Raw genomic sequence first — 14,073 nt, 5'->3', positions numbered from 1 at the left:
CGACTACCTTCGCATGAGTGAGTCCAGCGGTGGAACAAGCCCAAAAAAGTTGGGCGGGCCAATACACTCAACATGGACAAAATGGGCTATTATTGAGCCAAAATTTATAGGTATATAGGCTAAAATATCCTGGGTTGGGCGGGCCATGGCTCGGTTTTGCCCTAACATAGGTCCGCCAGTGAGTGAGTCTACTGCCATTGAGTGCATGTACAAGTTTTGCCGAGCTGTGGTGGGAAAGTTTGGCAAATACTATTTGAGAGGGCCAAATGAGGAAGAGACTGCAAGGATCATGGTACAAAATGCTGCTAGAGGATTTCCTGGAATGCTTGGAAGCATCGATTGCATGCACTGGGCATGGAAGAACTGCCCGTTTGCTTGGCAAGGTATATACAAAGGCCGTCATGGATATTGCAGTCTGGTGCTTGAAGCTGTGGCAGATTATGACCTGTGGATTTGGCATTCTTTCTTTGGCATGGCGGGATCACACAATGACATCAACGTGTTGCAGCAGTCTCCGGTGTTCAGCAGACTAGTGGAAGGGCATGCTCCACCATGCAACTATGAGATCAATGGCCACGAATATACCAAAGGCTATTATCTAGCCGATGGTATATATCCAAAATGGGCCACTTTTGTCAAAACAATCTCGAATCCATCAGGTCTGAAGAATTCTCACTTTGCTACGCGACAGGAGGCTTGCAGGAAGGATGTCGAGCGGGCATTTGGTGTGCTTCAAGCACAATTTGCCATTGTCCGGTACCCTGCTCTAAGCTGATCTCACGACCAAATGTGGGAGGTGATGCGGGCTTGTGTGATCATGCACAACATGATCATCGAGGATGACCGCAAGAATCATGCTAGGTCACATGTTGGTCCCTATGAGTGTCAAGGCCCTCTTGCGGAGGTTGATCATGAGTTGCCTGCAGATTTTGCTGATTTTCTCGCCATGCACGCAGAGATCCGTGACAGCAATGTGCATGAGCAACTTCAAGCTGATCTCGTTGAGCATTTGTGGAGGATCAAAGGAAATACCGTGGCACCTTGATGTAGCATCTACCCCTATTTATTATATTTGTTTACTTATTTTATTATTTGTTGTAATTTAATTTGAAAACAATTCTCGCAAACATTTTTATTCATATGCTATATTTGATAAATGGTTCTGTGTTAAAAAAAAGTAATTTAAATGTTTGGGGGCGGCGTTTGGGGGACGCGGCTGGGGAGCGACGTCCCCCAAAGGCGGTACGAACAAAACACGTCCCCCAAACGCTCAATCCGGCGCGATTTGGGGGACGCGGCTGGAGATGCTCTAATTTGCAGCTTACTGTCACCGGTAGCAATTTTCTTCAGAACAGCAGTGCAGGTTTCTCTTGCAAAACATAGACGCCACACGCAGTTTTTTTCCCTTGATATAATTGAAAGATTATCCCCTCAGGCTCTACATTGTGCGATGCATACAACCAAACACGATCTCAGAGCTAATTTTCCCGATGAAGAGAAAAAAGGGAAGTACCATACTATTAAGTTACTGTCATCAGGTACTGGATTAAATTCAACTAACTGAACTTTGCTTGTCACTGAAATTTGGTGTCCTACAAATTTCCAAAGCTGTTACTCTCAGGAGATGCAATCTGCCAGTTCTTTGTGCAGAACTATGTGACTTCACCTGGACATCAGGCAAGGAACAAGCCAGTAATGACAAAAACAGGTAACCCAGAAACTCAGCTCACCTCCTCATTGGGTCAAGAACCAAGACACACACAGGATGCCTATTCTTTTGTGTGAACTAAGATTACTATCTATAGCGACCTAAAGCGTTGAAAAGGAAAACAGTGCTTGACTCAACATGTTAGGCAACAAGAGAATTGAAGAACAATGCATTGCCCTAAATCAGCACAAAAATGGTGTTTCTTATTGGTCAGATAGCAGATAGGAATCAAGCAATCGTGAAACACAAGAAAAGGCTTCCTTTTACCAACGAAGTACAAATTCTCAAGTCACAGACAAGTTCTTTGACAGAGGCAGAATGTTCCTGTAAGACCACAACATAGTATGTGCTCCCAAACATATAGCATTGTGTCTACTATCTTGTGAGAAATGGGAGATACATTATCTGTATGGTGTGCCGTAGTGAGGATTGTGGATAAGCAGATAGATACATATCTCAGATTGTGGTAGTGATATGTCAAAGAGGACTTGTGTTCAAGGCATCCCACTCCAGTGGAGAAAAAGGCACCAATATTCCAGGAATGGTCCAAAACATGGTGTCTGTTCCTAAATGCTACCATTATCTACCCTATTAAGTTAACTACCCAATCTACTACATTATCCTCCTCGATTTTCACTGGAAGTACAGAGGAATAAGTGGTCAACCTTATGCTCCAAAAAGTGCAAAGACAACTTGTCAAAATCACAGAAAAATATCATGTTTCAGTGGCAGCAACTTTCTTCAGAACATAGACATCGGAATTCATAATCTCGGAGTTTTTTCCCAGATAATGGAAAGATCATCCTCCAGGCCTCTACATTGTGCGATGCAAATAACCAAATACAATCTCAGAGCTAATTTGACGACAAAAAAAACCGAATATTCAGTTGCTGTTATCGGTTATCCCAGAATACAGAGGATATCACTGCTCCCCATGCAAATTGCCAAAGCTGTTACGACCAGGAGATGCAATGCTCCAATTCTTTGTCAAAAATTATGTGATTTTACCAGGACTGCAGAGAAAGGAACAACTAGTACTGACAAACAAGGTAGCTCAGAAATTTAGCTCATCTCCCCATTTGTTGCAGAATCAGGACACAACAAGATGCTTTTTTTGTGAACTAAGATGGTAATCTACGGTGGCTCGTCTCTCTAAAGTGTTGAAAAGGAAATCAGTGTTTGACTGGACATGTAACCTGTTAGGCCACAAGAACAGAACAACGCCAAGCAAAGCTGTAAGAACAGATGCATTGTTCTATATCAGCACACAGATGGCGTTTCTTTTTGGCTAGATAGCCAGACGGAATCAAGTGTTCCTGAAACGCAAGCTAAGGCTTCCTTTTGCCAATGAAATGCATGCTGTCAAGTTACAGATAGACAATGGGAAAATGTATAGCTAAAATTCCTGGAACATGTCAAACAGGATCTTCAGTATATTATCAAGTAGTGTGGAAAAAGGCAATAATAGTCCAGGATTTATCCAAAATATGGTATCCAGGAATGATCCACACTACCAGTAGCTATCGTATTAACTAGTCTATCTACTTGGTCATCCTCTTTCACTGGAAGTACAAAGGAACAAGTTATCAACCTTATAGTCCAAAAAGTGCAAAGACGACTTGTCAGAATCACAGAAGAACAGTCCTACACATCAAGGATATATGATCAGCCATAGGAACTCAGAAAAACAAGCCTGATGTCAATGTCAAAAGAAATATATAAAATGCATCTAGCTTTTTATTACACCATCATATGCTGCCTACATGAATACCATGTGTCCTGAAGCTTTCTGTTTACAGTGGTAATTGTTGCTCCAAGCAGTAGTTGGTTTGCACCCAGATATCCAAGAAGTGACATGAAACAGGAAGAAACTTCTTTCCAAACTGATGTCCTCTGGGGCTGGAAAAGCATGTTCTAGACAATTAGCTAAGGTAGAAAATGGTAGTGGGATATGACATGAAAAATACAATTTTCTACTGAGTTTGATCAAATAAACACTCACAAACTGAATAGTATAAGCACCAAGGAGGATGTACTGCCCAGACAGGTACATTGCTACAATATTCTAACAACCAGGTACCATCTTAGTTAGGGTCCTCATTAAACAACCAGACACCACCGTCAAGATTGGCCATAGTACACATACAAAACCAAAAAACAATGTACACAGTAGGCACCTTTGGTTTCCTTATATTGAATAAACAAATGAAGTAAATAAAGAAAAGCTGTGCCAAACCCTTGAAATGTTAGAACCGCTGTTCCTTTTTCCTCAGGAAAAATGGACCTTATAAAATCACTATGCACATAGTTTCTACTTTTGAAATATCATATAAATGCTAGACATGGGGATTGACAAGGGCATCAGGCATCCCAGTCCAACCTAGGATGAACTTTTAGTTAACGCTGGCTACCAGGGAATACCTCAAATGAACATTATATACGCAAAAAGTAAACAATAAATGGAAGCAAACAGGACCAAACTAACTGGTGATTAGATCGCAAGTTTCTCTATGTATGCATGTATTACAATCAGAGGAGCTCCAAGGAAACGAACAGGACCAACTAATTGATTATTAGGACAAAAAAAGAGATTAAAAATGCACAGTGTGCATGCGCTACCATAACCATAAGAACCAGACATCCTGAAACGACACTGTGCAAATACTACTCCAACTAGAATAAGAAAATGGACTATAAATCCATAAGCCCACTGCCCTGATGCTTATATTTTTAGTATATAGTTAAATGCTTCAACTGGTCAATGAAATCAGAATCAGTAAATTAGAAGACATTACTTTCCATATACCGGATCCTATTTCTGTGCTATGTGAATATGAAAAGGGGCCTGATCATTGTGAGGAATACTGCATACATTAACGTGATCATAAAACCTGAATCACTCAAACCTAGAAGTATCAACCAACATCCACTATCACTAGGATCAAAACAAACCATACACAGAGGATAGAACACCAACAAAGTATCAACCGGTATCTACTATCACTAGGATCAAAACAAACTATACACAGCGAGCAGAACAAACCTCACATAATGACAGCAACTGATCCAAGAAACAAGATCTTTTTGACTGATCACCAGTAATAGCTTCGGCTAAATCCTTGCCATAGCCGACTTGACGGCTTTCAAGATTCTAGAATAGTGGTAGAACAAAGCAGGTTGCTCGCCCTCCAGGCCCCCAATCACTAAGTCAAAGCGACCAAATCTTCTAATAAATGATTCAACTCTATCATTAGTGAGAGACTTCACGTCAGCAATCTCAATTAGCGTGCCAGTTTGGGTCTGATCCCACCAACCCTTTAGAATCCTTCTATTATCTTCACTTATCTCAATAGATATCACTGTCTTCATGTGGATTCCAAGCCTGTGCAAGGCTACCTCTGCTCCTCCAATGCCAGTGAATAAGGACAGGACATTAATACCATTGGGAAACATGTCTTTCAACACTGACAAGTGGTAGCCCACAGTATCAACTTGGAAAGAATTGCCAAGACACATGTACCTCTTTTTACAGGCAACCCCCCTCGTATGGTTTTTTGGAAAACCATGTAAATATTCCATCTCATCTTGCTCTAGAGGGGCAACCTTGTTCTTTCCAACCCAAACAAGGTTCCATTCTCTGCACTGGTCCATTACATACCTCTGAACTGTTACAGGTGGTGGATTACTTGTTCTTGCAAGAGCACATTCGATCTGTTTTATTTGATTTGGAGTTGCCACACGGGTCTCAAAGCAATTGAGCTGCTCTCTGTGGTCCCAGGCAGGCCACCACTTCTTATAATGAGGAAAGGCCTCAAATATGGTCTTTGGAGGGAGAGGACGGAGAGGTGACCTTTTCTCAATTGGCAAATTATGGATATAGCCTCTTTCCCGAGCAGCTGCACAGAAATACTTAGAATCCACAAACTCAGGCTCTATGTCATACAAGGATCTGGAAATTTCCATCCATACACTTTTTGGAGCTCGAGCCATATTTTCATAGTAGAAATAAGGTGCCCCAATAGCTTGTTTAGGAAGACTTCTTGTCACTGACCGTAACCTATCAGTAGGTAGGTTGAATCCAACCATCGGATGTGGGAGAGGCATTCGTTCACCATGGTAACCTTCCAAGGGGGCTCGGCTTCCTTGTGCTCCACCTCCATAACGTTTCATCTTTTTCTTGCCATCTTCCATCAGTCTTGCTTTCTTTCTCCCTCCAAAGGAATCAAAGCCCCTATCGGTAACCTGCCAAATTATACACAAATTTCCAGGGACTTTAAATCAAGTTAAAAGAGGAAATAATTTTGTTATTCAAATGTACAGTCAAACCAATAGTTACCTCATATTCAGATGGATTCATATAACTACAATTTCCTGCAGCTTGGGCTGCATAGATCGAATCGACTAATACAGAAAGAGCAGTATCCACACCTAATTAGTTTTGACCAAAATATATCATATAAGGTGTTTTTATCCATGGAAGCATGATCACGAGGTAACAACTTAAAAAAGAGGCATACCACATATGGTAATAGCCCTATTTGCTTCATCTTCAGGAAAACCCATGTCTACTAAGGACTTGATCTTGTTGTCCTTCTCTGACATCTCTCGTAGAAACTCCTGCGCAAAAGCAAAACAAAAACAGAGATTAGAAAGGACTTGCTACATCTTACTTCCTTTTTAATGCTAAGTGACTAGTGATAGGAAAATGGGGAGAGATCACGAAATATACAGCACGGTACTCAAGACTGATCGAGAATTAAATCAATGACATAATTTAGGAACACAACAAGTTATTCTCATGTGCTGTTTGAGCATGGCACTAATACAAGAGTAAATGTATGCATGAACACAAATGTTTGTCACCTACTCACCTTACACTTGAAACAATTAACTACACTAACAATAGAAAGCACTTTAGGTTCTGCATAAACTGAAGGTACATGTCCAAATTTGTAGCTTCATATGATGGTATTGATGACTGGATGCATAGCAGTGATGAAACATGACTATGTGGTCTTAGAATGTTGTTTTCATTATCAAAACTGATGGTTGATATTCAAAATGCATAAAAGCTGTAACTTATATCCAAACGCATAAGAATTGAAGGGAAAGTGAGTGGTGCTTAAAAAGAAATATTCATTTTATTCGTCACAATCACAAACAAGCAGGACAATAATACACTCATTTATACTCTTTTCCAGTTTGTTTGATTACTTTGTGAGAGGTAAATTGATGGTATTCAACCTTCTCAAAATATTGCACTCTTACACGATAAAAATATTTAACACGATGAGAATTTTATGTAAACAACATCAAGTGCTCAAACTTCACAATGCAGTTCTACAATGATGTAAGGATGGGAGCAAAATAAACAAAGAGATCAAAAGATACGTAAAAGGGTGTTCAAGGTATATGCATGGCAAAGATTTCACAGCCATCGCAAAACTCAATTACATGTGATCAGAGATTTCTCAGGCCTGCATCGCAAAACTGAATTTCTTCAGATCCTCGATATTGATCGTGAGGCCCTTGAAGAAAAATAACTAGGACTCCCTAGTGCCCTGGGAAGAAGCACTACAGAGGCCTTTGAGAGGGTGTATACCTAGGTGTTTTCTTTAGTTAGTGGTGGGTGTGAAATGAAACCGAGTTCGGCAGGGCAAGAGGTGTTTTATAAAGATGTGGCTCAATCAATCCCAACATACTCAATGAGTTGTTCTGCTCTTTCCAAAACAACATGCAAGCGCCACTTATCGGCTATGGCTCTGCTTTTTTTCGGGAGGAGGTGAGGACAAAAGGAAAATGCATTGGCGTAAATGGTCTGAAATTGATCAACCTAAATATGCTGGTAGTATGGGTTTTCGAGATGTTGAAATGTTCAATATTGCAATGCTTGGCAAGCAAGGTTGGCGGCCTATTACCAATCCAAACTCTCTCTCTCTGTGCTAGAGTCTTGAAGGTCAAATATTTCTCAAATGTTCTACACAAGAGAATCATGGAACCACATAATGTTTGTACTGATTGTAATGCCAAGGAAGATACTACATTTCATGCTTTGATGGAATGTATCTTTGAAAGACTTTTCTGGATTTCTTTTAATGAGCTTTACAATGTTAAACTGCCAAGGCTTCATCCTCTTTCCTGGGCTAGTGATCTATTAGATGCTGCTTTTTGCAAACCCGGTGTGGCAAGTGCTATTTTTTTGTGGTATGTGGTCTATCTGGACAGCTCGCAGTGGGCATTGACATGGAGAAGTGCCCCTGAATCTGAAGAAAGCGTGTAAATGGGAGTGGGACACTGCCTTTGATCTCATTCAGCTGTCTCTGGAGAGCAAGAGGGGAAATAAAATATCTGTAAAGGCCAATTGGAGGCCTCCTGTACAAGAAAGGTTGAAGATTAATGCCGATGCTGCTTTCTCTATGTTGGAAGAACATGGGGCGACGGGTGTGGTGATCCAGGATGACCAAGGCTTTGTCAGAAGGGGTTCAGGCGAAGAGATATGTGGATGTGCAGAATGTGTTTACAGCTGAAGCTTTAGCTTGCGGAGATGGACTGAAGCTTGCAAAAAAGCCTCAGCCTAAATCAGCATAAATATATGAAAAAAGCTTCATGTTCTAAAAAGAAGGTATGCATGGCAACGATGTCACAGGCATCAGCATAAATATATGAACAAAGATTTCTTAGTTCATGAATTAAGGACAATGAATCATCTACCTCACGACCAGAACCATCGGAGTTGGGTTCTCTCCCATCAGCATCATCATCTCCATCCCAGTTTTCAAAATCAAAATCATCGTCATCTTCAGTGCTACGGGGGATGAGGCCAGAAGTAGAGCAATTGCCCGCAGCCTCATCGCCTAGTGTCTGCATTTCATATGACCAATTGTTATGTGCAATCCTTGCCACCATGCAGCAAAAGAATTATAGGATAAATAAAACAACATAAGCACATATACAAGTACCTTATATGTGAGAAGTAGCTCAAGCAATGCATTTGAATCATTGTGACCTGAAAGCAAAATACTTGGCTGAAACAGAAGTTGCAAACACGTATGAAAAATGAAATGAATTCATCACTTTTACTGTTACCAATCTCTTCAATGCCCTTCACGACCATCTCTCTTTTGAAACCCATTCCCACATATCCCTCGACTAAGGAATTAGGTGGTGCTTCCCCATTGGCCCGCCCATTAGGATCCTTTAGACAGGCAGATGAACAAATATCACACTCAGATCATAATAATAACAAGTCATGATTAGCTCTTGTGCTGAAAGATACAATTTTCGGTCAGTTACTATCTGACGTACCAATGTTGACAGACCAGCAGCATCCATGTTCCTCGAGGCCGGGGCTGATGAGGGTTCGGCCTCACCATCACTTTCCCACTCAAAACTATCGTCACTATCCTGTGCCACGAGTTAAGCATGCATTTATCGATATTAAAAGCAAACCACCAGCAATAAAATTGCAGAGAAGAAAATTACACAGCAGGAAAATTAATTGCGCCATAAGACTAAAACAACCACAAGATCCCACAACTGAAACCAGAACAGCAAGATTCAGTTCAAATTCCAAAAGGAAAAAAAAAATCAGCACTGCCTCCTTCAACTGGGTCCACAATGCATATTGAAAACATACATCAAACTGAATAAACCACATAAAAAAAATACACATGAGAGTGCCCTATGAAGAAGATGTTCAGTCGATGCTTGAACAGCGAGTAAACTGATCAGGTAGCATAAGAAACAGATGGAAGAGCTAACCAGCCAATGAAACATGAAGTGCGGTAACTGCTATGCGGCAGAATCAGCACACCAATGCCATGTAAGCAATTGGTTCAGCTAGTTTCAGTTCAGTTCAGCTACCTCCGACATATTACTCTGTATCTATTTGCTGAGCGTTGCATCAGGCCTTGTTTGGTACTAGAGTTTTAGTGGGGATTAGTGGGATAATCCGCTCCAAACTTCAAATCCTCATTTATTGTAAATACATGTTATGTTTGGTGTTAGAGTATGAGCGAGTTTAATTCCCACATTTCCTCACTTTTTTTCTAAATTTTAGTGTAATTTTTTCAATCCTCAATACTCTATCCCTACCTAGTAGATTGGGGATGGGGTTTTGTGGGGATTGGATGACAGCACAGATTCATCCAATACTCTAGAGTATTATCCCCACTAATCCCCACAAAACTACTATTACCAAACAAGGCATCTTTGTTGCATACTAGTGGCCTGCTGGCGGTGCTTTGTTGCATACAGCCACCGGTCCAGCTCACATCGAGGAAGGGGGGAAACAGAGGAATCTTTTCCGAGTGTTTTGAGCCAGTGGGAACTGAATGCGGTGTGCAAAAGAACTATTTCATGTGGAAAAAAAAATCTTCATATGAAAAAATCTTCACCGGAGGATTGCAGAAGAGAACCGTTTGAATCAGGGGGCAAAAAAATTGCAGAAGAGAAGAAAGAATTTACCACCATTGTTGATGCAAGAAGCTACGCCCCCTCCGGCCCCCCTCCCTCTCTCTCCCTCTCTGCAGTGAAGAGGAAGAACAGAGCAGCAGAGGCGGTGGCAGAGCAGAGCGCGACGGCGACGACGGAGGAGAGCGAAGGCGGAGGCGGAGGAGAGCGTGATGGCGGCGGCGGCGGCGGCGGAAGGGGGCGAGCACGAGGAGGAGAGCGCAACGGCGATGGCGACTGCCCGGGCTCCTCCGGCCCCGTCTCCGCTTTAGACAATGGGGGCAGGCGATCGAGGATGCGCGGCACAACACAAAACACAAAAGTCTGCGGCTGCGGCCGTGTACGCGAAACGGTTTTTTTTCTGTTTTCAAGCGGAAACTAGTGCGGGCGTGGTGCTTTCTTCTGATGCGCGGCTGCACGCAGGGCTGGTTACACAGCGCCTGTGCGCAGCGCACATCTCAATGCGTAAAGTAAGGGAGGAGAGAGAAATGGAGAAGTGTGTAGATCGTCAGTTTGGTTGCATAATAATGGAGACAGACTGGAACTAGCTGTCCACCATTACCATTTATCAGCTTTGACCGGTCAACATGCATGTTGGTGGTAGGTAGTATAAATTGTTGGTAAAACTTGTACCTATTGGCGTAATTTGGTCAACAAACTTGTCACCAGATTTAACTTTAAGCGTTATTTTGGTCAACAAAATATGGGTCTGCAACGTAAAAATCATACCGTTGGATTTTTACTTGGTTAAAGATTCTATTGGCGTAATTTGTATGACATTTCTCTAAAGTGTTATGGGTCAAATTTATATCGCGTAAAGTAAAGATGTAACTTTGTAGTCACAGAGTATTTTTGGAATAACTAGCTAAATCAGTGGACGTTCTAAGGGAAAATATACCCGTCATGTTAGTTCCAGCAAAAACGAGACAGGTAAAAAAAACATCTTATGGACCACATCCAACTTTGTAAATCGATGCCTCCAAACTCTGACCGTCATTTAGGCCAATAAAATGTGGGTTATGGATGGTAAAAATTATACGGTCGAATTTGTACTCAAATGAAGCTTCTACTCGTATATTTTGTGAGATATTCTCATGTATTAATGGTCAAAGATAGATAAGATAAACAAGTACGTTATGTAAATGTGCGCACGAATGAAGTAAAAATAACTAGTTAAATTACTATGTGATGCTAAGGAAAAAAAAATTGGAAAAAAGTATACGGGGAGACATTTCATGGCGTTTTGTACTAAGCTAGCTTGCGTGAGAAAATGATGAATGCCATGAGTCTGTGTATATATGGTCTACATGCTTATTTTTTTCAAAATAAACCTTGTTTATCCATGTTTTCAAACTTTTTTCCTACCTAAACTAAAAAATAAATCATGTTTTTTTCTTTTTCTTGAAATTATTGCTTTTATTTTTATTAAGAGATGGGAAGAGTGACAGGTGGGATTATGAGGAGATGTGACGAGTGACACGTGGGATGATTGACAGCCCTTATTGCCTTTCTTTTTTAGGGGAGATGGGATGAGTGAGAGGATAGATGAATGGCCGTCACTAATTCTTATTTAATACTCTCTCCTTTTTTAAAAAAAAAAAAGCCTTTTTTGGATATAGATGTACATATACATTTGTTAATTTATATCTGTATCTAGAAAAGGTTGAGCAGCTTTTTTGGAATGGAGGGAATAGAAAAAATCCTTGCAATCAAAGATATCTAGAGCATAAACGTGAAATCTAGGCATTGCGATCAAAAAATTATCTTTTCCAATTATGTCATATTTCACTAACGATCCAGGCATGCCATATTCTAAAGGTAGTGTTAGTGATTTAATCATTTACATAGTTTACATTAATGTGTATTTACATATAATAACATATATATATACTTGATGGTAAAAACTATATCTTTTGTGGGCCACGCCTAGGGCACTTAAATGCCAAATTGCATCACATATTTCTTGCCCTTTTTCGATTGTGAGCACGAGTGAGAGGTCCGATGAATGACCGCCACCAACTCTTAGTTAATACTAGTAACAAAAATTCCTTGCAATTGAAGACAATCATTTATTTCATTTCCTTATTGTATTCCTTTTTTGGGAGGGATGAGATGGGACTAGTGAGAGGTGAGATGATTAACCACCATCAACTCTTATTTAATAGTAAAGATTTTTTTCCTTGCAATTAAAGACAAATATTTATTTCATTTCTCTATTGCATTCCTTTTTGGGGGAGTTGGAAAGAGTGAGAGGTGGGTTGAATGGCAACCAATAACTCTTATTTAATAGTCGATTTGTTCTAAAATATAAGACACGCTTTACTATGCATGGTTTTTGATGCACGACTTTGACTACTAATATGTATATAAAATGAGTAGATTGTGATTTTAAAAACTGTATCATTCCATTTTTCTTACAAAATTCTTTCATTTCACCTGCTACCCAGATAGGTAACAGCGCGCCCCTTCTACAACCAGCAAATGTCCCCTTGATCAAACATCATTAATACACCCGCTCGTAATTAACAATTAACACATTAAGAGATTAGTGCTCGCAAATCACCGGTCTCCCCCACACGTGAACGGTGTTGCGCCAGTCACCTGGTGCTACCCCTCTACGCACAAATTGTTGCAGGTCATCGGGCAATGGGGACAACTGCAGAAGACGCGAGGAGAGGCTCGGATGATGCTCGACGGCGCCGTCCTACCTCCATGGGCACGACTTAGCCAGATTTTGCGGTGATCTGCAGGCTCGGGTCATCGACATTGCGCGATGGGTAGCGGCATTCCCCAAGGTTACCAAGCCAACTCCTCTCCTTCCTCACTCGACGGACATTCCCCGGGGATGTGGATGGGACATGGCAATGATCCCGTGCATCGGTGGCGGGGTAGCTCGTGGATTCGGCAACGGGGAAGTTACTGGAGCCCGTGGATGTGGGTTTGGAGATCTGGCTGCGTTGGTGTAGGGGGGCCTACACAGTTGTAGCTGAGGGAGTTGGGCTACGTCGGGCTCCTGGTCGCCGGGGAGCCCAGGTGGTGGCACTGAAATCCTGGATGGCAGTTGGAGGAAGGTCGGGTAGACGTGGTGGGAGGTAGGTAACTGGAAAATAAACGTTGACGTCAGATCTAGCGATCCCATAGTTACCATCTGATCCCTCCAAGTGAGCCACAACCTTCGAGAACTGAGAAGATCCTTGGCGGAGCGCTCTACCGAACGTTCACGTCCCGTGAACGGGTTCTTCCAGGGAAAGGTCCTCGTCTGCCACGCAACCTCTGCAAGGCGGACAGACCGAAGGGACGCTATCCCTGTGCAACAAAGTTCTGCACCCCTTGACCAGCCTGCAAGGCATGCGGCGCTCCGAGGCCACATTACATATAAGCGACAACTGCCCCACCGCGTGGAACCGACATCTGTTGTATCCCCTTGACATTAAAAAATGAGAACAACACTGGCAGCGAGAGGAGGAGGAGAGGAGAAGGCTTACGAGGGAAGGAACCAGTTGCTCCTTGATGTCTACGCACGCTTCTATTCCTGTAGACAGTGTTGGGCCTCCAAGAGCAGAGGTTTGTAGAACAACAGCAAGTTTCCCTTAAGTGAATCACCCAAGGTTTATCGAACTCAGGGAGGTAGAGGCCAGAGATATCCCTCTCAAGCAACCCTGCAATTAAGATACAAGAAGTCTCTTGTGTCCCCAACACACCTAATACACTTGTCAGATGTATAGGTGCACTAGTTCGGCGAAGAGATAGTGAAATACAAGTAATATGGATGATTGTAAGTAGCAATTGCAATCTGAAATAAATATGGCAGCAAGCAAACATGTAGCAGAACTTGTTGGAAACGGTGTTTCAATGCTTAGAAACAAGGCCTAGGGATCATACTTTCACTAGTGGACACTCTCAACAATGATCAC

At 41.8% G+C, this 14,073-nt stretch overlaps 1 protein-coding gene across 3 annotated transcripts; it reads right to left on the bottom strand.

Moving 5' to 3' along the window:
• Positions 1–3,121: 3,121 nt before the first annotated feature.
• LOC127298795 (DNA (cytosine-5)-methyltransferase DRM2) lies at positions 3,122–10,318 on the bottom strand. Of its 3 annotated transcripts, XM_051328649.2 has the most exons (10): positions 10,175–10,315; positions 9,014–9,112; positions 8,795–8,903; positions 8,668–8,714; positions 8,420–8,569; positions 6,226–6,325; positions 6,045–6,136; positions 4,752–5,950; positions 3,480–3,607; positions 3,122–3,352 (listed from the first exon to the last, which is right to left on the bottom strand). In XM_051328649.2, exons 1-8 carry the CDS (start codon positions 10,178–10,180, stop codon positions 4,820–4,822), a joined length of 1,734 nt encoding a protein of 577 aa, XP_051184609.1. In that variant the 5' UTR covers positions 10,181–10,315; the 3' UTR covers positions 3,122–3,352; positions 3,480–3,607; positions 4,752–4,819. The 3 variants fall into 3 exon arrangements, with proteins under 3 accessions (XP_051184609.1, XP_051184610.1, XP_051184608.1); XM_051328650.1 differs by having other exon boundaries at positions 3,122–3,607; positions 10,178–10,318; XM_051328648.2 differs by having other exon boundaries at positions 3,122–3,607.
• Between the last annotated feature and the right edge of the window lie 3,755 nt (positions 10,319–14,073).

Source organism: Lolium perenne, chromosome 5 (assembly GCF_019359855.2).
Source record: "Lolium perenne isolate Kyuss_39 chromosome 5, Kyuss_2.0, whole genome shotgun sequence".
NCBI lineage: Eukaryota > Viridiplantae > Streptophyta > Magnoliopsida > Poales > Poaceae > Lolium > Lolium perenne.
The sequence above is the reverse complement of the archived record's forward strand: the minus strand, read 5'-3'. Positions and strand labels throughout refer to the sequence as shown.

Coding starts and splice junctions, on each gene's coding strand:
- LOC127298795 (XM_051328648.2), bottom strand. Junction 8,904..9,013: donor CTGCTGGTCTGTCAACATTG/GTACGTCAGATA, acceptor GCCTGTCTAAAG/GATCCTAATGGGCGGGCCAA. Junction 5,951..6,044: donor TGAATCCATCTGAATATGAG/GTAACTATTGGT, acceptor ATAATTTGGCAG/GTTACCGATAGGGGCTTTGA.